At 32.8% G+C, this 26,747-nt stretch overlaps 1 protein-coding gene across 4 annotated transcripts in view; it reads right to left on the bottom strand.

Annotated features, from left to right (window-relative positions):
- CEP112 (centrosomal protein 112) overlaps positions 1-26,747 on the bottom strand; it is a 376,462-nt gene that overhangs the window by 268,634 nt on the left and 81,081 nt on the right. For all 4 annotated transcript variants that reach the window (XM_069481637.1, XM_069481639.1, XM_069481638.1 and 1 more), the window contains 5 exons: positions 25,318-25,472; positions 24,740-24,869; positions 23,988-24,080; positions 23,193-23,252; positions 12,863-12,942 (listed from right to left, as the gene is read on the bottom strand). In XM_069481637.1, coding sequence (XP_069337738.1) covers positions 12,863-12,942; positions 23,193-23,252; positions 23,988-24,080; positions 24,740-24,869; positions 25,318-25,472 — 518 coding nt within the window. The remainder of the gene's footprint in view (positions 1-12,862; positions 12,943-23,192; positions 23,253-23,987; positions 24,081-24,739; positions 24,870-25,317; positions 25,473-26,747) is intronic.

Raw genomic sequence — 26,747 nt, 5'->3', positions numbered from 1 at the left:
TGGGCATTGTTCACAGAAATAGAAAAATAATACTAAAATTATTATTGAACCAAAAAAGAGTCTGAATAGCTAAAGCATTTCTGAGCAAAAAGAACAAGCTGGAGGCATCACAATACCTGTCTTCAAAATATACTACAAAGCTATAGTAACAAAATCAGCGTAGTACTGGCATAAAAACAGACACACAGACCAATGGAATAGAATAGAGAACTCAGAAATAAATCCACACATCTATAGCAAACTTACCTTTGACAGAGGCATCAAGAACATACAGCAGGGAAATGACAGTCTCCTCAATAAATGGTGCTGGGAAAACCAGATATCCATACGCAGAACAATTAAACTAGATCCTTATCTCTCACCACATAAAACAATCAAATCAAAATGGATTAAAGATTTAAATCTAAGACATGAAACTATGAAACTACTAGAAGAAAACATTGGGGAACACAGGACATTGGTCTTGAGTAATACTCCCAAAGCACAGGCAACCAAAGCAAAATTGAACAAATGGGATCACATCAAGCTAAAAAGTCTCTGCACAGAAAAGGAAACAATCAAAAAAGTGAGGAGACAATCCACAGAATGGGAGAAAATATTTGCAAACTACCCCTCTGACAAGGGATTAATAATCACAATATATATGAAGCTCAAACAACTCAATAGGAAAAAAATCCAATAAAAAAATGGGCAAAATACCAATATAGGCATTTCTCAAAAGAAGACACACAAATTATCAATAAATATATAAAAACATGCTCTACTTCACTAATCATCAGAGAAATGCAAATGAAGACCACAATGAGATATCATCTCATTTCAGTTAAAATGGCTTTTATCAAAAAGGAAATAATTGATGCTGGCAAGAACATGCAAAAAGGGGAGGCCTCATACACTGTTGTTGGTTCAAATGTAAATTAGTATAGCCAATATGGAGGACAGTATGGATGTTCCTTAAAAAACTAAACATAGAATGTTCATATGATCTAGCAATTTCACTACTGGGTATATATCCAAATAAAGGATCTCAATATATCAAGGAGGTATCTGCACTCTCATGTTTATTGCAACACTATTCACAACACCCAAAATATGGAATTAACCTAAGTGTCCATCAGTGGATGAATGGATAAGGAAAATGTAATATATATACAATGGAATATTATTCATTCATAAAATAGAATGAAATCCTATCATTTGCAGCAACATGGATGGAACTGGAGGTCATCATGTTAAGTGAAATAAGCCAACCATAGAAAGACAAATATTGCATGTTCTCACTTATATATAGGAGCTAAAAAAAAAAAAAAGTGGATTTCATGAAGATAAAGAGTATATTGATGGTTACCAGAGGTCAGGAAGGTTAGAGGGGAGGGGAGGATGAAGAGAGGTTCATTAATGAGTACAAACATACAGTTTGATAGAAGTTAAGTCTTAATGTTTGACAGCTCAGTAAGGTGACTATTGTTTACAATAATCTATTACATATTTCAAAATAGCTATAAAAGAATAATTTAAATGTTTCTAGCATAAAGAAAAGACAAATATTTAAGGTGACGGATATCCCAATTATACTGATTTGATTTTTACAAATTATACGAATGTATTAAATTATCACATGTACACTGAAAAAAAAAAAGTATTCAATTAAAAAAAGGGAACTACATCTAGTATTATAATAAGAATTTTCAATTTTAAGTTTAAAGAGAAAGTCCCTTAACATCTCAACAGAAAAAAATTACTTACAAATGGAAGTCAAGATGGCATCTTGCACTGTGCAAAAATTAACTCAACATAAGTATTAGACCAAAGTGTAAAATCAGACTTCAAGCTATACTACAAGGCTACAGTAACTAAAACAGCATGGTACTGGCACAAGAACAAAGACATAGACCAATGGAACAGAACTGAGAACCCATCCTCATATAGTCATCTAATCTTTGACAAAGCAGATAAAAACATACACTGGAGAAAAGAATCCTTATTCAATAAATGGTGCTGGGAAAATTGGATAGCCACATGTAGAAGACTGAAACAGGATCCGCACCTCTCATAGCTCACAAAAATCACTTCACAGGGGATAACAGACTTAACCCTAAGGCATGAAACTGTAAAACAATAAGAATTCTAGAAGAAAATGTTGGAAAAACTCTTATAGACATTGGCCTAGGCAAAGAATTTATGAAGAAGACCCCAAAAGCAATCACAGCAACAACAAAAATAAATAAATGGGACCTTATCAAATTAAAAAGCTTCTGCACAGCCACAGAAACTAGCATGAGAGCAAACAGACAACCTACAGAAAGGTAGAAAATATTTGCATGTTACATATCCAATAAAGGCTGATAACTAGAATCTACACAGAACTCAGGAAAATCACCCAGAAAAAAATCACACAACCCCATTAAAAAGTGGGCAAAGGACGTGAACAGAAAGTTTTAAAAAGAAGACAGACTAATGGCCAACAAACATATGAAAAAATGCTCAACACCTCTAATTATCAGGGACATGCAAATCAACATCACAATGAGATATCACTTAACTCCAGTGAGAATGGCCTTTATCAAAAAGTCCCAAAACAATAAATGTCGGTGTGGATGCAGAGAGATAGGAACACTCATGCATTGCTGGTGGGACTGCAAACGAGTACAACCTCTGTGGAAAGTAATATGGAGATACCTCAAAGAGCTACAAGCAGACCTACCATTTGATCCAGCAATCCTATTACTGAGCATCTACCCAAAGGAAAAAAATACATTCTATAAAAAAAGACATATGCACTAGAATGATTATAGCAGCACAATTCGCGATTGCAAAGATGTGGAAACAATCCAAGTAACCATCAATTCATGAGTGGACTAATGAAATTCGGTATGCGTATACAATGGAGTTCTACTCAGCCACAAAAAACAGTGGTGATCTAGCACCTCTTGCGTTATCCTGGATAGAGCTGGAGCCCATTCTACTAAGTGAAGTATCACAAGAATGGAAAAACAAGCACCACATGTACTCACCATCAAATTGGTATTAACTGATCAATACTTATGTGCACATATAGTAGTAACTAACATTCATCAGGTGTCGGGCAGGTGGGAGGGGGGACGAGTGGATGGGTATATTCATATCTAAAGGGTGTGGTACGCACCATCTGGGGGATGGACACGCTTGAAGCTCTGACTCGGGTGGGGCAAAGGCAATATATGTAACCTAAATATTTGTACCCCCATAATATGCTGAAATAAAAATAATTTTTTAAAGCTATAAAAATATTGCAAATCCAATAAAAATCCCAATGGAGTTTTAGTAAAACTTAACTCTAAAATTCAAATAGAGGGGGAATGACCAAGAATATATAAAAAATTTTGGAGGTAAAGAATAGCATGTGGGAAGGGGAATTCTCACTGTACAAGAGCTCAAGACTTAACACGTATTCAGAGTAATTAAAATGGGGTTAACAGTAGATAAATCTATTTAATGTGATCATAACTTATTTCAATTTTCTTATTTGTAGTCTTGTAAATTTCTGATTTTCTACATCAAACACATACTGGTTTTGTGATGAAAAATAAAGCTAAAAAATAAATGTTTTGAAAAGACTTCTCATTAGACAAAGTTGGTATTCAGAGTTCAGCTTTCAAGAACTCTGGATAGGTTCATTTTATTATAGCCTTCTGTTAGAATAGTATAAAAAATTCTCTTTTGTATTAGCCTAGAACTTGAATAGAGTGACAAAGAATAAACTTTTTAAATAATTTAACTATAATTTACCAATTTCTGGCTACATTTAATTCAACTTTGATATAATTCATCTAATACAAATTAAATGAAATCCAAATTGATTCCATAATGTCAAATATGTCCTTCTTGATCCCCAACACTGTAAAATATCTATGTCGTGAGAGGTAACATTATAGGTAGATATGAAAATGTGACATATTTTGGTTAAATAATACATTGTAAATTGTATCTGTTCCTAGTAATAATAGCAATAGAAAAAATATAGTAAAAATTTACAAACTTTAATCAGTTAGTCTTTAAGTACATATTCATCAGTTAAAACCAGCACCACATCTTCTTTATTAAGTATCATAAGATACAGGCTACTTTTATGTTGTGGTAAAACAGTATTTATAATTATTCTTTCAAGAAATCATTTTAAAATTTCAAATTTGTTTTCTAAACAGAATAAAATTTCTTATCAAAATGACCCTGTAAAGATGTTTTCACTTACTTATTAAGTACAGAAATCCTTCCATTTACTATTCAAGTTTGCAGGCTTCATTTTATCCTCTTTCTAGACAGCTCCTTAATTCAATTTCTTTCCATTTTAAAATATATATCACCATAAATTCCTTAAGATATTTTTTTCCAACCTTACAAACAAAATGACAAACCCACAGTTCCTCACTTTGGCAATATTAAAACTAAATTTAGAATTATACTATTCATCTATACTTTCAAATTCCTACATAAAACTGGTTTAACCTGGCTCTCCCTTTCTACTAAGATTCGAAATTCAAGCTCCTGCGTAAACTGGAAGGCTGTGCACTCTAATGCAACTGCATCCAAACTTTTGCAGCAGGCAATGTTCCATTAAAAAACAAACCTAATCAAAATGAAGTTCACTCCCTCTTTGAACAATCACAAGATTGTTTAGTATTCCATTTAAGTCTTTTATTAAGATTAGTGTCTAGCAAATAAAAGTACAAAAACACTGTCATTATAATTTTGCAGTTTTAATATCTTTAAGTCATTCCTAATTGAAGATTAATCCCTGTTCCTACTAATATTATAAATGTTGATTTATAACAACAAATAAGCAACAAAAGATAACTGAAGAAGATTTAAAAGAACCTTATAGGAAAGCTCTGCCACTCATGTTTAAAAATATAACTTCTTTAACAATATAACTTTAAGGGTAAATAATCTGTTTTTCTACCATAATGGGAAATTATAAATACCAAGCATATTAAGCAAGAAAGATATGTTTTTTAAAAGTTATATGTCAGTTTGTTGTAAAAATAACACCCCAAAACTATTTCACAAATTTCCCATTTTAAACAAAACTATAGATAAAAGTAAGCAAAGAAGATGTGGTGCTAATTTCTGTATAAATAAACAATTTCATAGAATGACTTTCAATAAACCAGATGATAAACATTTGTTGAACATCACCAGCACTGAAAGTTGGCTTCAAAACTGGTCAAATAAAAATATAATTCAAGAACATTCTGAATTACTTTAAAAAATATAAAGAAATTTTTTCTAATAACTATATGCAAATAAAATTGTACTTGGAAAGGCAACAGTATATGAAAATATGAATACATGCTTAAAAAATAGCTACCAATAACAGAAATCTTTCCTAGATGTAAAAAAAAAAAAAAAAAAAAACCAAGAACTTGGTAAAATAAGCCCTTAAGAATTGCCTCATGTTTTTTTCTTACTTGTAACACTTGCTCAGTTAGCTTATCACCACCCATTTGTCAACTGGCAAGTTCATGAATCAGATCACTTATGTCTTAGATTCTCCTAAACAAATGAAATTGATTATGATAACAGTTTTCTCCAATCTAGAGGTTCAGAAGTATGCCAGGGTGAAGTAAAAATGAAGAAAGCCTTCCAGTAACGTTTTCCCTTTGGTCCTAAACCAACTGAGTCCCCAATCACTTCAATTGGTTCTTTGATAATTCCACTGAGTAATCTAAAATTCCGCTTGCTCCAGGGATTGCATATAGGCCTATTCTCCCCACGTGTCTTTTTGACACAATATAAAAATCTGATGAAGGTATATACCCAACAGAAGTGTGTACACGTATTTACCAAAAAAAAAAAAAAAAAAAAACCCAACATATTAGAATGCTCAGAGTGGCACTATTAATAATATCCCCAATCTAAAAACAGCCTAAATGAATACTGACAGTAGAAGGGCTAAATATTGGGTGGTATATTTAATTTGCAACACTACTAAACAAATGAAAATTAATAAACTCCAATGATACTCAACAATATAAATTAATCTTACAAACCTAAATGTTGAGCTAAAGAAGCCAGGCACAAAAAGTACACTCAATACAATTTCATTTATATGTAGTTCAAAACAGATAAAATAAATCAGGATAGTGGTAACTCTTTGGGGTGGGGTAGTGACCAGTTAGCAGCCTTGGATGAAGGCTTCTGGAATGCTGGTAACAACCAGTTTCTTGCTCTGGGAGCTGCTTACATGGCTGTGTTCAGTTTGCGAACTTTTTGGTGTGTTTATTACACTTCAATAGAAGTTCTATGGGACTGCATCACAAGCACCCTCACTACCATTCTGTTCATAGGAAAAAACTAAATAGAGACAGAAAAGGGGTATTATAGGTCAATATCAGATATATCAGGAGCAGAAGACATCTGTAGTTCATGATCAACAGGGCTTATAGCGGGACTTTAGTAAGATTTAAGAGGGTGCACTGAAGAGTTCTAAAAGCCATGATCTGAGGGGAAAAATCACAATCTGGGGATGACACTAAGAATTCAATGGACAGGAGTAGAGCAATTCCAGTTACCCTGCACTTTCTCCCTTGCTCAGTTATGTTTGCATTGAGTTGACCACATATGTGGTTTACCCCTCAATCTGTGGGATCTTAGAGCATCACTTGGCTTCTAACAACAAATTTTTCCATGATGTACAGTGAAAATAGTTCTAAGAGAATGGGATGTGGGGGAAAATAGGAAGCATATGGAAAGCCAAACATGTAAAAAAGAACTCACTCGTACTCCCCCAAAGCATCCTAGGGAGGGAAAGAACATTCCAAGTTTAGACACTCCCTTTCAAGGGACTGCAATAATAAGTGACTGTTTGGGGTAGGTCATTTGTATCCCTGCCTGCTGTGGGGCCATTTTCCATTCTCTTTCCCTCTCTAGCACCACTGGCCTAACCACAATTGAAAATGTTGCCTCCAAGGGCTCTACCATCAACTCTTCTGCTGAACACCTTTCATTTGCCCTTTCAGATATACTCACCATCTTTTGCCACCCAGTTCTGTGCCCCAGATGTCAAACCTACATGATCTCTATTAATGGGCTCCCTTGCTTTCTGGTTTCCAGTTGAATTCAGCAAGGAGCCTAATAATCAGAATTTCATCTTGTTGAGAACTAAAAGAAAATGAAAAGGCTAAGGAGTTCTTAGGAGGGGGACTAAGCTTTACTGCTACTTCTCTTGGAATGCTAACCTAGCCTTGACCTTTTTTGTTCCTCCTTCCTTGGGAGCAAGGAAGTAGATATATTTATCTTCAAAGATTAAAACTTAGCAAGATGATGGACAAAAGGAAAATGATATAGAGAAGTGATAATTCCAAGAAAAGTTAAAACTGGATTCTGTTCAAATGGACACATTAGACATAGGTGGGGAAATAAAAGAAGGTACGCCTACATGTTCTACATATAGCAGCTCCGTTGGCTGAAGTTCAGGTATAGTTCAAAATGTATTGTTTCATCCCTGGTCTTTTACATATCACCAGTTAGGATACCAAAAAGTCACCCACCACTGGATCTACCCATCATAGGTCCACCCAAGTGCTTCCCTCAGTTTGCTTAATCTATCCTCTTGGCATTCTGGGTATTTATTAGGGAAAATAATAAACAGAAGTAGCTAAAATAATTTATCTCTGAAATTTAATTGAAATTCCACTGAAATAAAATATCCACTTTTACCCTAACAACCAAAGTTGATAAACAAGAAAAAACTCAAATTCAACTTTAATTTTTTTTTACATTCCCAAATGTTTTTTCATCATGGCATGTTTATGACTCAAGTCCCAGAAGATGCCATACTGTGGGAAAAATATACATACACACACACACACACACACATACACACACAGACACATATACACAGATACAAACAATATAAATTCCAATGTTCCAAAGCTTAAAATCCTTAAATTTGTATCTTCAGAAATCATAAGCAATATTTTAAAAATTCAGTTATTTATACTTCATTTTTCCACTTAATCTATGTTATGGAAAAATATAAAACAATACAGTTTTTCAATAGCATCTCTCTTGAAATTATTGATGCAAGTTAATTCTGACTTTGATGAAAAAAAGTTTTCAGATGAGATTGGACAGCTCCAGAGAAGCTCCTTGTCCTGGAGAGTTTGGCCCACGGTGGCTGCATTCATCCTCTCCATCACAGACTCACCACTGTCTCAGAGTCCATGATCTCTTATATGGACTAATATGATAGCCTCACCTTTCTTGTTTTTCTGCTTCCATTTTCTAATTACTTAAATTTATAATATTTTCACTCCTGCTAGAATAATCTCCCTTAAGTACAGTTCATTCATGAGATTTACCTACCCTGAAATGTTAGGAATCAAAATATGTATGGTACCATCAGATTCAAGTTTACAAAGTAAGATTGATAAATTAAAAGTAGAAGATGATTCTATGTATTACACATGAATTCCTACAAGAAGGAAACTTGAAGCATGTCTAAAATGTACTATAATCTTCCATGGAGAGTATATTTTATTGTCATTAAAAATCCTAACTATATACTTATTAGAAAGCTCTATTTCCTATTCTGTATTACATGGGCCTCCTGAATAGCCCCTCTTAAAAAGCTGCTGGCAGGGTGTCCTTCCATTCTAGGTGAGAAAAATTCTCACCTGTAAAAAGAAAAAGAAAAGAATGTGTCAACCCTGACACCTATCCATTTATTATATGAAATACACAGAAGGCTTTTTCTGTCAAAAACCCAAAATAGATCAGCTATTTTCAGAAACTGTATGGGTTTATACCCTGTTCCACCCCTTGCTAGCTAAGTGATTTGGGAAAAGTGGAAAGTGTTTCAGGACCCTGAGGAATCCTCAGACACTTTTATTTAAGAATATATGCAAAATTGTAGAGAATTTTTTTTAATCCCATATGTTTATTGACTAGAGTGAGCATACAACACTATTAATGTTTTATAATTCTTCCTTCTAAAACCCTATTGGTTTCATTTGTCTTTACTATTTTCTTACGGTACAAAAATAACACACAAATACTATTATTGGAAATGATTAAAACTATATACAAAACATGAACATTATCCCTCCTTTCATTTCAAACACTATAGTATACATATATTTTTCTATGTTCCTTTCAATACATTCATATACAAGCACTAAACACAGAGAGAGAGAGAGAGAGAGAGAATCTAATTTCTAAATGTATCCTTGTATCAAAGTTAAAACAACAGAAAGTTAAATAACCAGGAAGCAACATATTAGGTCTTTATTATATGTGAAAGTGCAACATAATATTATGACTTCAGCTTTTATTGAGGGTCAAAATAAAAAATAGTCAGTTTGCATTTTCTGCTAAACAACTATTGAAGATCTTGTTCCTTATTAGTTATTTCTTTTAATCAAAAAAAAAATCATCACTTTCTTCTAAAATTTGGTTCCATGAGAGATCTTTTTGGAGTGACAGAAATGTTCTAAAATTAAATTACAGTGATGGTTGCACAACTCTGTAAATTTACTAAAATTCATTGAATTGTACACTTAAAACAAGTTAATTTTATGGTGTGATACTTATACCTTAATAAAGCTGTTTTTTAAAAAAGAAAAAGAAAATAAACTGGTGCCAGGAAAAGATTACTACTTCTGAAGAACTTGTTTATATCCTTTTATGAGGTGATAAGAAATGAAATAATAAGGGCTAATACATACATATAATATAGCCCTTATAAGAATAATAATAATACACATATATAGCAGACATTGTCCTAAATGCTTTATATTAACTCTTCTAAGTCACACAACAATCTCAGGAGGAAGATCTTATTACTATCCTCATTTTACAGATGTAAAAACTGAATCACATGGAAGTTACTAAGGTCACATGGTAATTTGAACTAGAATTTGGACCATGACAGCTGGGTCCAGAGTCCACGCTCTTAACTCACACTAAACTCAAACCACCTGCAAAAGTTCATTCAGGTCAAAGCAAATTTAAATACAGAAATAGTTTTATTTCTGGTACAATAATATCTACCTTTTTCTACATATTTGTTATATTTTAATTTTAATTACATGTTAATAGGTATTTATATTGCAAAGTCATTTAAGTCTGTTTTAGAAATAAAGATATTTTACTTATCATTTCTTAAAATAATTTCACTATATCAATATATTATAAACACAGGAACTATTTATATGCTGAAATGAACTCCAAGAGTAATTGCTAAATTATTTACTTTTCCTATATTCACCCATTATTTAAATGATATAATCTTAAAAGCATTTCAAACTGATAGAGCTGTCTGGAATTAGCACCACAAAAAATTAACACCCTAAAGAGTTGTGCATAGAAATTCCATGATGAAAATAAGACTTTTTTTATAAATCCCTAAGATTTCTTTTCTCTGAAAGGAAAAGTTGGGTAGTTTTAGGGACATTCTATTAGGCTTGCCTCCAGAAGGAAAAAACACTGATTTTCATTCTGTATATGTGAACTCAGCAACAACAAAGTTCCTAGAACAAAATATATGGTGGGGTGAATGAGTAAATGAATTTGATTAAAATCACATAAACATTGAATGGCTACAGAAGTATAAATAAGTGATGCCCTCAAGAGTTTACATTATTCATGTAAAAGTACATAGTATACCCACAAATACAGATTTTAAAATTCATATCTCAAATTCTGTATGAAACTTCAAACCTAGAATGTACAACTTTCTATATATTTTTATTTTCATATCACATACCCTAATAAGTAACCCAAATACTAGCACATATTCTATATACTATACAATATAGTATTCATATACAATAAAAGAATCAATTTATGATATTTAACTATCATAAATTTATTATGAATTATATCTGTTTCAAAAAAGTATATAGCTGTAGAATGGCACAAAAGAAGACCTGAACAAATGGGAAGGTATATCATGTTCTGAAAAGATTCAACATTAAAAGATGTCAATTCTTCCTTTGTTGAAATATACATGTACAGAAATATTAATGCCTAATCAGTTTTTTATCAAGACAAGTTAATTCCAAAGTTCAAATGAAAAAATGTAAATAAGCCAAAAAAAAAGGAAGATTCTTAAAAAGAACACAGTGGCTGGATAAGAAATCCTACTAGACAATAAACATTTTTAAACTGCAGTCATTAAAAGAATATGGCCCTGGTGAAAGCATATGCAGATCTCTGGATCAGAATAGAAAGTCTTGAAATAATACCAATGATAAAAGTACTGTAAACAGAAACTCTAGTGAGCAAGACACTAGCTTATCAAATCAACGATGCTGAGGTAATTGGATAGTGGATAGCCATTTGACAAAAGCCAAAAACTAACAAAAAAGCCAGATCCATACCTTACAACCTACACTGGATACATTTTAAATAGATCACAAATCTGCATGTAAAAATCAAGATATATATGTATAGAAGACAAATGAAAGAATTTTCATCATGTGTTTTTCAAAAGAAGCTGGTTAAAAAAAATTATAGTCTACCAAATACATAAAATATAAAATAGAATGAGGAAGCTCATGTCCTTATATGAAACATCTTCAAGATATATTAAGTGAAAAGAAAAAAGTAAGGACAGAATACATGTAGAGTATGAGGGGAAGATGATGGTGGAAGACTATTTATGCTTGCAAATGAAAGAATACACGGCCGGGCGCGGTGGCTCGCGCCTGTAATCCTAGCACTCTGGGAGGCCGAGGTGGGCGGATCGTTTGAGCTCAGGAGTTCGAGACCAGCCTGAGCAAGAGCGAGACCCCATCTCTACTAAAAATAGAAAGAAATGATATGGACAGCTAAAAATATATATAAAAAAATATTAGCCGGGCATGGTGGTGCATGCCTGTAGTCCCAGCTACTCGGGAGGCTGAGACAGGAGGATCGCTTGAGCTCAGGAGTTTGAGGTTGCTGTGAGCTAGGCTGATGCCACGGCACTCACTCTAGCCTGGGCAACAGAGTGAGACTCTGTCTCAAAAAAAAAAAAAAAAAAAAAAAGAAAGAATACACAAGGAACTGGTAACATTGCTTCTTCCAAGAAGAGAAAATGTGTAGCTAGAGGGTTTCTATGAAAGGGGAGGTTTTTCCTTGTATGTTCTTTTTAAAAGTCTTTAATATTTTAAACCATGGCACCCTATTACTTACCTTTAAAAAAAAATTAAAAAACTGTAAGAACACAATTAGCCACTATTTCACGTTTCCTTATAGTACATATATTTACAGTGGTGAAATACTGGCAAGAACAACCTTAATAGATATTTCTGAATATTTATATAATCAAATATCTTACATATTTACTGTTTTTTTTTTTTTTTTTTGAGATGGGGTATCATTATGTTGCCTAAGCTGAACTGGAACTCCTGGATTCAAACAATCCTGTCACCTCAGCCTCCCGAGTAGCTGGGACTATAGGAATGTGCCACTACACCCAACTTACATTTTATACATTATATAAATTTGCAAAAAGTCAGCTAAACATATTATTTGTTTCAGGATTAGAAAGTAATTGTGAGAAAATTCAAGGTAATGATTAAAAAGGAAACTAATGGACTTTCCAGAATTCATAAGACACTTACATCTTCTTAACAAAATGTATGATTAGTTTGTATTAGCAATGTCAAGGGGCATTCCTATCACTAGAAATAGCTGAACTGATTTTTCTTGTTTTAAAAAAAAATTACTGGCTAGTAATAAAATTCTGAAAAGAGATTTGTGATAGAAAACTGACACAAACCAACCCATAGCAAGCTTCTTATGAAAATATGATGTTTAGGTTCTAGTTACTTAATTTGGCTTACAGTTTAGTATAAGAGTATTTTTTAATTAAATATATTATAATTTTACTCACTTCAAAGCTTCCTCAAATTTATGAATTTTCTTTTGAGCATCTTCTTTTTCTTTATCAAGTTCACTCTGCAAGTCATGAACCTACCACGACAAGGACATGTAAAATTTATTGGAAAACAGCAAAGTTTACTCAAAAGAGAAATACAAGTAATGAAACAATTATCTCAAATCCATTTGTCACATAAAATTAGATTTAGACATGTCAAGATAGAACCTTGGCCAATCATACTATACTTCCAATACCAATTTTCTGTTCAAAGTTAATTGCTTGAACCTACCTGCATGTGGATTGTTTTAAAATAAATTCATATGTAAGAAAATGAAAAACGAACAATCACTTTTGATTTTTTTAAATTACATTTTAGCCAAAGGAAAAGAATATCATGAGATTCAGAGAATAAAATAAATGATGTGTCTATATTCCCCAGACACATAAGGTTTGTATGAAATTATTCTTTTCACTGCTAGGAATAATTTGTAGAACCATTTGTTGAGTTTGGGAGGAAATCCCCACACCGTGTGGCATCTTTTGAGTAAATCAATTACAAGGGCTAAATGAAAATTTGTCTCCACAGAAAGCCCTTCATATGCAAATGCAGATAAGCATATCCAGTGTGGACATTACAAGGATTTTAAAATATGAAAAGGAAACTTTGGTACAGCCAGATGAAAAGGAAGGAGTAAAATAACAGTGATGGTTCCACATACATGGCAATTGAGGATGCAGCACCTTAGCTTGTAGGTAAGAAAGCTAGAGTTACTTAGTGGAGTGAGAATACCTGCTACAGACCCACTGGCAACCAAGGTGAGGCTGAAAGTGAAACTAAACTGGTGGACAGTGGAGATGAGAGAGGAATCACAAGAACAAGAATGACAAAACAACAAAATATACACACACTATGACAAACCATATCAAACACTCAAACAGTGCTAGCCAAAAATACCTGTAGTTAGTTAGTTATATCAGTTTGGATGGGGACCTATTCAACTCAAAACCTATGTTCTTTGACCTTTTCTTTTTATAATTTTCTTGTATTGTTCTCCTTGGTGTTCTAGTAAAATAAATAAATTAATAAAATCAATGTCCTCTTATAAACTAAAAGAAGTGAAGGTAGAGAGGAAATTTTCCATGATAGTATCAAAACAGCTCCTATTGGCTGCTATGATGGTAACCTCTAAAATGAGAAAAAACAAAAGCAGAGAAGAATATGCACAAGAATTAGGAAACAGGAGCTCTCCTCCATATTTTAAAGGGTAAATTTAAAATATCTCATGAGGACTATTTTTCTTCTCAGGAAGAGAAAGAGCAACTTGCCCTGCAAATTTTTGCCACTACATTTATTTTACTTTATATGGGGAAAAAAAGAAAAGTCTGTTCAAAATTTTACCAGGTTCAAGACTTAAATTATTATCTTACATATCTTGGCTCCCTAACCTGTATTACAGTGCTTGGCACATAGTAAACATGTTAAATTGGAGTACAAACATAACTAAAGCAACAAAAGCACCATTCCAACACAAATCTAGTCTTTTCAATGTATAGAATCAAAAATTAAAACCCCCAAATAAAACTCAGATATGACCTAATCTAAAGATTTTGGAAACATGTTTTAATATTAGTAAAATCCTTTCTTGAAATAAAAATCAAATGCCAATTTATAAAAAACACACAGAAAAAAGTAAATCTATTCAAGTAGAAGGTGGGGGAAGGACAGTTGGGAAGAAAGTTAAAGGGAGAAACTAATATCTCAAATGTTATTTTCCATTGTTGTTTACTTATACATATTTACCTATCCTTTTGCTTTAATCTTTCTTTGTTAATTAATTTAAGTCTCTTGCAAACATCACATAGTTGGATTTGGCCCAAATTTATACATTTTTTTCTTTTAATAGCAGAAATTATTGGATTTATTGCTATCACCAAAATATTATTATGTATGCCATTTTTTCCTGCTTCCTGGCTTTTCTTGTTCCAAACTTCTCCATGTTCTGATAGATTAATAGATAGAAATAGCAAATTGTTTTTTTCCAGTTTTTTTGTACATATAAATGGCAAATAAGAATTGTAAATATTTAATGTGTACAACATGGTGTTTATTAAATTTCTTTTAACAAATGACAAACTGTATATACATATGGTGTTCTAAGTGAAGTGTCACAAGAATGGAAAAACAAGCACCACATGCATTCCCCATCAAATTAGTATTAACTGATCAACACTTAAGTGCACATATAGTAATAACATTCATCGAGTGTCAGGAAGAATGGGAGAGGGGAGAAAGGGATGGGTATATACACATCTAATGAGTGTGATGTGCACCGTCTGGGAGATGGACATGCTTGAAGCTTTGACTCGGGTGGGGCAAAGGCAATATATGTAACCTAAACATTTATACCCCTGTAATATGCTGACATAAAAAAATTTAAAAATATATATGTATACATATGGTATACAATGTGAACTTTTGATATATGTATACATTATGGGAAGATTAAATAAAGCTAATTAACATAGCTATCATATATACTTATCATTTTTGTAATGAGAACATTTAAAGTCTACTCTCTAGCAATTTTCAAGTATACTGTACATTATTATTAATTATAATCGCCATGCTGTACAATAAATCTCCAGAACTTATTCCCATCTAAACTAAAACTTTGTACCCTTTAACCAACATCTACCATTCCCCACACCCCACCCTGCCATCCCCTGGTAACCACTATTCTATTATCTACTTCTATGAATTTGATTTTTTCTTTTTAGATTCCACATATAAGTGAGAGATCATGCAGTATTTTGTCCTCCAGGTTCATCCATTTTATCACAAATGAAGAATTTTCATCTTTTTAAAGGCTGAATAGTATTCCACTGTATATATACCACATTTTCTTTATCCATTCATCCGTACATGAACATTTAGGTTGATCCCATATCTTGGCTACTGTGAACAGTGCTACAATGAATATGGGAGTGTAGATATTAATATCTCTTTGACATACTGATTTCATTTCCTTTGGATATATATATATCCAGAATGGGAATTGCTGGATCACACGGTAGTTCTATTTTTAGTTTTTTGAGGAACCTCCATGCTGTTTGCCATAATGACTGTACCAATTTATATTCCCACCAACAGAATACAAGAGTTCCCCTTTCTCTACATCCTGGCCAACACTTGTCATCCTTTCAGTTTTTGTGTTTTGTTTTGTTTTTTATAAAAGCCATTCTAACAGATGTGGGATGGTATCTCAGTGTAGTTTTCATTTGCCTTTCCCTGATGATTAGTAATGTTGATCATTTTTCATATACTTGTTAGCCATTTCTATGTCTTCTTTGGAGAAATGTCTATTCAGGTCCTTGGCCCATCTTTTAATCATCAGATTATTTGGGTTTTTTTGTTTGTTTGTTTTGGTTTTGGAGGGGAGGTTTTTGCTATTGAGTTGTCTGAGTTCCTTATATATTTTGAATACTAAATCTTTATCAAATGTATGGTTTGCAAATATTTTCTCCCATTATGTAGGTTGCCTGTTCACTCTATTATTTAATTTGCTGTGCAAAAACTTTTTAGTTTGATGTAATCCCATTTGTCTATTTTTGCCTATCCTTTATTGTTATATTCAAGAAATTTTTGCCAAAATCAATGTTAAGAAGCTTTCCCCCTACGTTTTCTAGTAGTTTCACAATTTTAGATTTTAAATTTAAGTCATTAGTCTATTTTTAGTTGATTTTTGTACATGGGATTAAATAAGGGTTCAATTTCACTCTTTCACATGTGGATAGTCAGTTTCCCCAAACCACTTATTGAAGACACTGGCCTTTCCCCATTATGTGATCTTGGCAACTTTTCAGAAGATGAATTGACCATAAATGCCCGGATTTACTTCTTGGTTATTCTGTTCAATTGGTCTATATGTCTGTTTTCATGTCTGTACCATACTTTTTTGATTACATTAGCTGTGTAGTATATTTTGAAAACAGAAAGTACGAAGCCTCCAGCTTTGTTCTTCTTTCTCAAGATTGTTTGGCCTATTTGAGGTTTTTTGCGGTTCCATCAGAGTTTCAGGATAGTTTTATCAAATTCTGTGAAAAAAGCCACTGAAATTTTGATAGGGATTTCATTGAATCCCTATCAAAATCACTTTGGGTAGCATGAACATTTTAATATTAATTCTTCTACTCTATGAACTTGGGATATCTTTCCATTTATTTGTATCTTCTTCAATTTCTTTCATCAATGTTTTATAGTTTTCAATATATAGATCTTTCACCTCCTTGGTTAAATGTATTCCTAATTATTTTATAGGACATTGTAAATGGGATTTTTCTTATGAATAATTTTTTTGGATAGTTCATTATTCGTGTATAAACACACAACTGATTTCTGAATGTTAATTTTGTATCCTGCAATTTTCATGAATTCATTTATTACTTCTAACAGTTTTTTTGGTGGAATCTTTAGGGTTTTCTACATGTAAGATCATGTCATCTTAAAACTGAGACAAACTTACTTCTTCCTTTCTAATTTGGATGCCTTTTATTATTTCTCTGGCTAGGACTCACAGAACTGTGTTGACTAAATGTGGTAACAGTAGACATTCTTGTCTTGTTTCTGATCTTACAGGAAAAATGTTCAGTTTTTCTCCATTGAATATGATATTAATATTAGCTTTGGGTTTGTGATATATGGCCTTTATTATGTAGAAGTAAATTTCCTCTATATCTAGTTTAGAGTTCTTATCATGAAAGGATATTGAATTTTGTCAAATGCTTTTTCTGCATCTATTAGATGATTATATGATTTTTCCCCTTCATTCTGTTAATGTGGTGTATCACATTTATTGATTTGCCTATCTTGAGCAATCCTTGCATGCCAAGAATAAACCCACTTGGTCATAGAATCCGATCCTTTTAACATGCTATTTAATTTGATTTGCTAGAATTTTGTTGAGGATTTTTGCATCTATGTCCATCAGGGATATTAGCCTGTATTTTTTTTCTTGTAGCATCCTTGGATAAGACACTTTTTAATTTCATCAATGATGCTATAAAGATTTCACAATTATTTTTGACCTATAGCTTTCTAATATTCAGCAAGTGAAAAATTACATTCTATGTCCTATCTTTTAAAATGATAGCTCAGCACATGTTACTTCTCCCTCTCCTAGTCATTTTAGTTTTCTTTTATATAACCTGGGGATGTTGAACCAGATGGTTGCTTTAAATTTTTTTGAACTTTACATACCTTCTCTTTCAAGAATCTCTTCTAATACTTGCATTGTGTGTATTGCATATACAATAAATATTTATTTATTTATTTATTTATTTATTATTTTTTGTTTTTCAGCTCATTAAGGGGGTACAAAAGATCAGGCTATATACATTGCCCACGCCTCCCCATCCCCCCGAGTCTGAGCTTCAATTGTGTCCATTCCCTAGACAGTGCACATCACACTCATCATGTAGGTGTGCACTCCTCCCCTCCCCCCACCCCATCCCCCCCAGTCAGAACGTCAAGTGTGTCCCTTCCCCAGGCAGTGCACATCGCACTCATGAAGTAGGTATACACTCATCCCTTCCACCCCGCCCCGACCTCTGTCCGATACCCAATTGGTGTTAATCCCAAATGTGCACTCAGGGAAACCAGTTTGCTGGTGAGTACATGTGGTGCTTATTTTTCCGTTCTTGGGATACTTCACTTAATAGAATGTGTTCCAGCTCTCTCCAGGAGAACCAAAGAGATGCCATATCGCCATTATTTCTAATAGCTGAGTAATATTCCATGGTATACATATACCACATTTTGCTAATCCATTCATGAATTGATGGGCATTTGGGTTGTTTCCAGACCTTTGCAATTGTGAATTGTGCTGCTATAAACATTCGGGTGCAGGTGTCTTTTTTATAGAATGACTTTTGTTCTTCTGGGTAGATGCCCAATAATGGGATTGCTGGATCGAATGGTAGGTCTACTTGAATCTGTTTAAGGTATCTCCACATTGCTTTCCACAGGGGCTGCACTAGTTTACAGTCCCACCAGCAGTGTATGAGTGTACCTATCTCTCCACACCCACGCCAACATGTATAGTTTTGGGACTTTTTGATAAAGGCCGTTCTCACTGGAGTTAAGTGATATCTCATTGTGGTTTTGATTTGCATTTCCCTGATGATTAGAGATGTTGAACACTTTTTCATATGTTTGTTAGCCATTTTTATATCTTCTTTTGAAAAATTTCTATTCATGTCCTTTGCCCACTTTTTGATAGGGCTGTTCGATTTTTTCTTACTGATTTTCCTGAGTTCTAAATAGATTCTTGTTATCAGTCCTTTATCTGATGTGTAGTATGCGAAAATTTTTTCCCATTCTGTAGGTTGTCTATTTACTCTCGTGACTGTTTCTTTGGCTGTGCAGAAGCTTTTGAATTTGATCAGGTACCATTTATTTATTTTTGTTGCTGCTGTGATTGCCTTAGGGGTCTTCCTCATAAATTCTTTGCCTAGGCCAATGTCTGTAAGAGTCTTTCCTAGGTTTTCTTCTAGAATTCTAATAGTTTCTGACCTAAGGTTTAAGTCTGTTAACCACTGTGATTTGATTTTTGTGAGGGGTGAGAGCTGTGTGTCCTGTTTTAGTCTTCTACATGTGGATATCCAGTTTTCCCAGCACCATTTATTAAATAAGGAATCTTTTCCCCAGAATATGTTTTTGTCTGCTTTGTCAAAGATTAGATGGCTATATGAGGATGGTTTTATATTTGGATTTTCTGTTCTGTTCCACTGGTCTGTGGCCCTGCACTTGTGCCAGTACCAGGCTGTTTTAAGAACCACAGCCTTGTAGTAAAGTTTGAAGTCTGGCAAATTAATACCTCCCATTTTGTTTTTGTTGTTTAAGATTGCTTTTGCTAAAGGGGGTCTTCTCTGGTTACAATAAATGTTTAAATTCATCTTTATTTTAGTTAATTTTGGCATTCCACACTATTCCCTTTTCATTCTTGAGTATTTTTTTTGTTTGATTTTTTTGTTGTTGTTCACAGCTAATGGGTGTGGTGTGCACCGTCGGGGGGACAGACACACTTGAAGCTCTGACTCAGGTGGGGAAAAGGCAATATATGTAACCTAAACATTTGTACCCCCATAATAAGCTGAAATAAAAAAATAAATAATAAAAATCATGTTAGTACGAGTTGAAAAATACTACCCAATATATATAAAGCTGTGGACATTTTAAATTATCTTAAACATAATTAAAAGAATTGTACATAAATGCTAAGCATTGGAAAAACTTTATTTTAATGGTTTTGAACTCCATTAGACTTTATATCTCATTTGTTAAATATTTACATAAGAATGATTTTAAGTAGATATCTTAATTCAGCACATTTTAGACTATACATGCTTAACATCTGTCTTGTGAACTTCTCTAAGTAAACAGCACCATCTTTTACTGTCTGGTGCCTGTTTAGAAAACAAGCAATAGGTTATTTGTAGGAGACAGGTGTTTCCTTGCTAGTAAAATCATTTAGCCTAACCATTTCCTGATTTAACAGATTAGGACACTTCATCAAACAATGACATTTAGTTTTTACTACTTATTATTTGTTTGATGTTCAAAGATCTTAAGAGCAGGCAATAGCCACTAGAGAGCAATAAAGACCATTAGATAATATGTGTGTGCTTAAATTAGGGGCAGCATCTGATGCTGTTTCTTTTACCTCAAAGACAAGTTAGAATGGTATGCTCCCATCCTGCTGCTTTCTTATAGGCACGAGAAAATAATGTCATTCAGATGGCATTTCCTCCTTCTGAACAGATATTCAGAACTAAGTTTTATTCCAAAAGTTATTGAATGTGCACACCTGTAACACTGTCTAACAAACAAAAGCCCTATACATCCCATTTAACTATCCAGTTACACAGTCTAGGGCTATGTAAGATTTATGTCAGCTCTTTGAGCAGTCAAAAAAGATATTCCCGAAGGGGGGAACAAGACATCAAATCTTCAAGGCTTGAGATCACAGCAGGTTTAATAAAGAAAGAAGAACAGATGTCAATTTAAAATGGGGAGATTATGGAATTAATTGTAAAACAAAAAGTGATATGCTGAGCAACATTTTCCTCCACTATAAATAAAGTTAGACTATATGCAATATGAATAAATATGGTCATTTTTCTTTTAAAGATTGCTATTATTTTAAGCAAGTCGTATTATTCACATTGAAAACAACACTCTTTAGTTACTTTATTAAAAAGCTAGGACAATTGATACCTCACGGAAAGGGAATAGCTGTAGTTATGATGCGTAATAAAAAGGATTTAGGTCTGCTCCCTGAAATGAAATATAATAGGAATGGTCAGAAGGTTACTAGGTAAAGATGAATTGAGCTCTAATATTCCCTTTCTTGTGTATGTTCATCAGGGAGAGGGACTGACAGCAAAAACCTTAATTTACTTAGTGGCGAAATACCCACAAAAGACAATGGTAGGAGAAAGATTTTCTTTCTAGGTCTATCTCTATATCTAACACCTTCAGTTGAACTTAAAGAAGTTTGAGATAGGAATACATTTTTTCACAATTAGTAAGTGTGCGCCCTTCCCCTTGCCACTAGCCCGTCTGTCTCACAGATACACATATACCATCTCTCAGGAAGAGAGTTGACCACAGTGTAACAAAGCAGGAGGCCAGGAGGGTGTTCCTTAATAGGCAGGAAGCCAGTGATCTGCCCAAAGAATGAACAATGGACTAACAAGTACACCCAGAGGATCCATATGCCTTATACAGTGGGGAGCAAGGCTTATGATAATATATGTTCTTCTTTCGGTAAGTAAGATATTTATGAAGCTGTGTGGCTCAGCAGTAGACACTGAAAATATATTCTTTACTTCAGTAAAAGCAATATTTCCTCTTCCTGTTCAGATATCATTTTATAGACATGAAATATGCTTAAGATCTTGAACTGAGCTGGATTAAAACTATAGCAATAAGAAAATGTATTATAAAGAGCACATATAAGTCAATACATGTCAGTAGAAATACTCACTTTTCTAAATGATAGAAACATTCTTCTTCCCATACATTAAGCCCTTGGAAAGCAGAGTTTATCTGTAATTCATCCTCAACTCCACCTCAGTACCTAATATGATACCTTGCCCAATGTAAGCATTTAATGGATATCTGCTGAGTGTCTACATGGATAATAAGATGTGATATTACAAAATATTTTTTAAGAATTTTGCGATATAAACTTTGTTTAATTTTAATGTATTGTAATTAGTTGAAAGGTTAACCTTTTTCTCATTTTCCATTATATGTATATGTTACAAATGGATTAATTTGCTAAATATTAGAATAGCAAATAATTATAGAAGCAGCAACATCTTTGCTATTTCAATTAGTCTTTCACTTTCTTATAGCAAACAACAATTTCAAAACTGAAGTTTCATAGTTACAAATCTATAGAACTCTGTACTTTACTGCCTATAGTATTAAATGTGCCAATAAGCCCCCAGTTCTTCCTGATAACAGGGATACCAACATATGGCAGTAGAAATACTCAGTATTATAAACAAGAAACAATTATTAAGCATTGTTGAATAGTTCTCAATTTTTCATTGTTCTATGTTCTTTGGTTAAATATTTAAAGTTCTCATTGCACAAATGAGAAAAGCATACACTTTTTATGATACTGATTGTTTCATAAACTGGTAGTTTATGATATTGATTGTATCATAAACTGGTAGAAAGAGAATATAATTTCAGAGTATTATTACAAAAAGCTAAGATAATAATACAATCATCTCACCATATCCGTAAGGGATTGGTTCCAGGACCCCTGAGGATACCAACATCTGAGGATACTCAAGTCCCTGATATAAAATGGCACCGTATTTGCATGTAACCTACACGCATCCTCCCATATTTCAAATCATCCCTAAATTACTTATAACACCTAATACAATGCCTATACATCACTTCATTTGTATGGATTCAAAGTAGTACTTGTGTGGCAAATTCAAGTTTTTCTTTTTGGAACTTTGTGGAATTTTTCTTTCTGAATATTTTCAATCCCATTGATTGAATTCATGGATGCAGAACCCACAGATATGGAGAGCCGACTATATTCTTCACTAATTAAATATAACATGCAAGTAGTGTTTTAATGTTGATATAATTAATAATTGAACTGAAGAAGTTGTTTATAAACATAGAAAATTAAGCAACAAAATTTAATCACTGGTTAGCTAAAGTTAACTTAGAAACAAATTATTCTTTAAGGGTCATTAATGCCTCACTTGCTACTTTAAATGTTTCATAGCTTCCAACGAAACATATTACCTTTTTATCATAGGTGCGTTTTAAATTACTTTTCTCCATTTGAGACTTATTTTCTTGATCCTGTGAATGATAAATATTTATTTTTATTATACCTAAAATTGCTACTGAAAATAAAATTAGTAATCAAATGAAATCAATGAATCTACTTGGTGTCAAACTTTACTTCAGAGTTTTGCATATCATTAAGAGAGCCCTACCTGCCCCATTTTCCAAGCCACAATTAGAAACAGAAGTAGCTTTGTATTATAGGGCATAAAACCCTAGTAGTTATCTAAAGATGTTACTGTTCCCTAAAGTACCTACTTTACAGTGCTAGAAACCCTTTCTGACCCTTTGGATTAGGATATTACTTTTAAAATGACCAACTGAGTCAATATGGAAATGATAGATTGGAAGTTATACCAGTCCTTGGTACTTTTGATACTTTTTGACTATGAGAGAAAAGGCAAGATCTAAAAGGTAAGGGAGAGAGAGAGATATTATTTGTAGATAATTTAAAAAGAGGAAATTATTCTAAAATAATAATATATTTAAATAGGTTTATTTTTGAAACTAATCTCAAAAAAGAGATCATTCAAATTAAAATTATTGTCCTTTATTCTCTATATCTTGTTAGCATCTACCTTTGTTAAAAAAAAAATTTCAAATGAAAAATTATACAACCAGAAAGTAACCAGAAAAGGCTACTTGCATTTCTTAGAGTTTTCTTTTTTAATTGACTCTCATGTATACATATAAATCAAGAAAAGGAAAGGTGTGTTTGGCCATTGTTCTGTGTAGAAATACAAGACTCACCCTTAGTTGTTGCTTTCTTTGAAGTTCTGATTCCTGTAACTGCTGTTTTAATTGACAGATGTTCTGTTCTAATTCTTCAATCATACCAGATGTCTACAAGGATTTTAAGAAGAAGCATAAAAAGTAGAATATTGATTTTTGTACAATCTTATAACTTCTAGTTGAAAAAAATATAACTTTTTTCCCCATAAAGTTCAATCAGAATTAAAATTATCTATAAATCTGAGTAGAAAATGTTTTTAAAAGACAGTATAAAAATCCTTTAAAGTAAAAATAAAAATCAAATGCTGTATAGTATTTAATGTTATGAAATGTAACACTGATATAAAAATAATAGGTTTACAGAAGTCTTTTCAAATTTTAATTATAAAACTAAAGAAGAACCCAAGATTTCAAAGTAATAGTAATAATAATGTATATAGTTACTCTGAAAAATGTATTATTAACACAACTAAGCATTTCTTCTTGGGATTTATGTGTTTCCTTCTTTAAAAACTTTGGTAGTTAAAAGGGCTAACTTATAGCAGAATTCAGTTTATTAAATATTTATGTTGTACTATCTGTTAGACATTTGGCATTTTTAACATTTTAAATGTCAATAAAAATTCTTAAAATTTCTGTTATTTTAAGGATAAAGTGAAGGACAGACTAATTTCAAATGTCAAATAATCTCTACATCGCTATCCATGACTTATAAGCAAGTAAAGTAAATAACTACTTTGGGTGAATGTATCCACCAGCACACACAATACCTTAGAAGCCGAAAGAGCATGTTCTTGTTTTAGAAGGTTTATATCAGCATCATATTTGGTTTGTAATAGTTTCATGTTTTGCTCATAATCATTTACAAGATGATCTTTCTCTTTATGCAGTGCGTTGCGCCTATTGGCAATAAGAGAATAAAATAGACTTCCAATATATTTAGAACCAATCTCTAAAATGGAATTTTCTTTTTTTTGGTATTATCGTAGGTTTATTTTTGTTTTTATTTTAGCTTATTATGGGGGTACAAAAATTTAGGCTATATATATTGCCCATGCCCCCCATCTCCCCGAGTCAGAGCTTCAAGCGTGTCCATCCCCCATAAATCAACTAAATCCAAATATATTATCATTCAGTATATCAAATAAGTATCAACATTTTTATCAGCTGCTTCTAAGCATTATACTTATGTTACAAGGGACTTTTAAAAAATAAACAAACAGTGGTATTTAGGTTAGAAACTTCTCAAGGTTAAATGTACAAGGTAATTTTGGCTGATAATTTATATATAGAGTTAATATCAGCACTTCCTAGCTACGCCTGATAGACATCTGATTTCAGACATTACCTTGCCTTTACCTCTTGTAATTCACTACATGTTATCTGGTAACATCTTTCAAGTTCTGATTTTTCTTGTATTAATTTCTGCCTCTGTAAATTACTGTTCTCTGCTTCTCCAGTCAGCTGCTGCACACGGGCCTCCAGCTCTTTGACCATGTGGTTCTAAAAGAATAGGTCATTGTTAAGAAAGCCTCTGACTAACTTTATAACACTTTCGTATCACTAAGGAGCCTGAAGAAAATAAATAGCCTATAAGAATAAAGAAAACAAATGTATCGTGAACCATAGTAGTAAAAATGAAATTGACTTCTAAATTAGCCAAGTCTTAAAAAAAAAAAAGCTTACTCCCATAAAACTAAGATCATGGTTGTTTTAGCCATTTATTCATTTAATGAATATTTACTGAATCTGGTACTATTACAGGATGTAGATACACAGCAGTAAGTAAGACAGGCAAAGTCCCTGCCCTCAGTAAGGTTACATTCTCTTTATACCTCTTTATCAGTAGATTAGTTAGGTGAGCACTACCTAAGTACATTAGGTAATGTCACTGGGGTTTGTTTGATTATCTTCTGGCTCTTGCATTTCAAACTACATTGAATGACTCTATCTATAATGCTAACTAACAATTAAATCATCTTTCTCTACAAAATTTATGTATAGTCTTTCCCACATTTGAAGAAACTAAACTGTCCATCTAGAATATTATCATGATTTCCATAGGATGATTTTTCTAATTCTACAAGACTATGTTTATCTTTTTAAAACAACAATACTTGCTCTAACACCATACAAGCATAACAAGTACCTTCCCAATTACTTCATCAATAATGGAAATAAAATGAATAGGCCCCAGAAGCATCCCTTCAGTATACTACTCAACATATTCCTTCAGGTTCACACTACTTTTCAAAATGAATTTTACATATTATGTCTATGCTAATTGCAACATAGCTAAGACCAAACTTTACCAGTTTGTCAAAACTATTTCTTCTTAGACTCCTTTGGCAAATAATTCAAAGAACGCACATGTATGAATAAAGGGTTTATGTATATACATACATATGATTGAATATTGTATATGAGGCCCACCAAATGAACAGACCCAAGATTAGGAAGTCCTAGAGCTGTGCCAAATATAACAGTTACCAGAAGGAAAACAAAAATTGGAAGTCAAGAAAAGGATTCAGAAGCAGGAAAATCAAGCAGTCAAGGACAAAGTAAAAGAGGAGTGAGAATCACAGCAGAAGAAAATGGGGAAAATATAAGCAGATGAAACAGAGAAAAGATGATTGTCAAACTAATTCTTCGAGCACTAAGCACCTACCAAAGCATAGTTCTTGTTAGAAGCTGGCATGCTTTCTCATATGCAGATAAGTATTATATGAAATGAAAAAGTAGCTTCTGCGTGAAGAGCTATATTTATTGGACAAATAT

Source organism: Eulemur rufifrons, chromosome 9 (genome assembly GCF_041146395.1).
Source record: "Eulemur rufifrons isolate Redbay chromosome 9, OSU_ERuf_1, whole genome shotgun sequence".
In the NCBI taxonomy this organism is placed as follows: domain Eukaryota; kingdom Metazoa; phylum Chordata; class Mammalia; order Primates; family Lemuridae; genus Eulemur; species Eulemur rufifrons.
The sequence above is the reverse complement of the archived record's forward strand: the minus strand, read 5'-3'. Positions and strand labels throughout refer to the sequence as shown.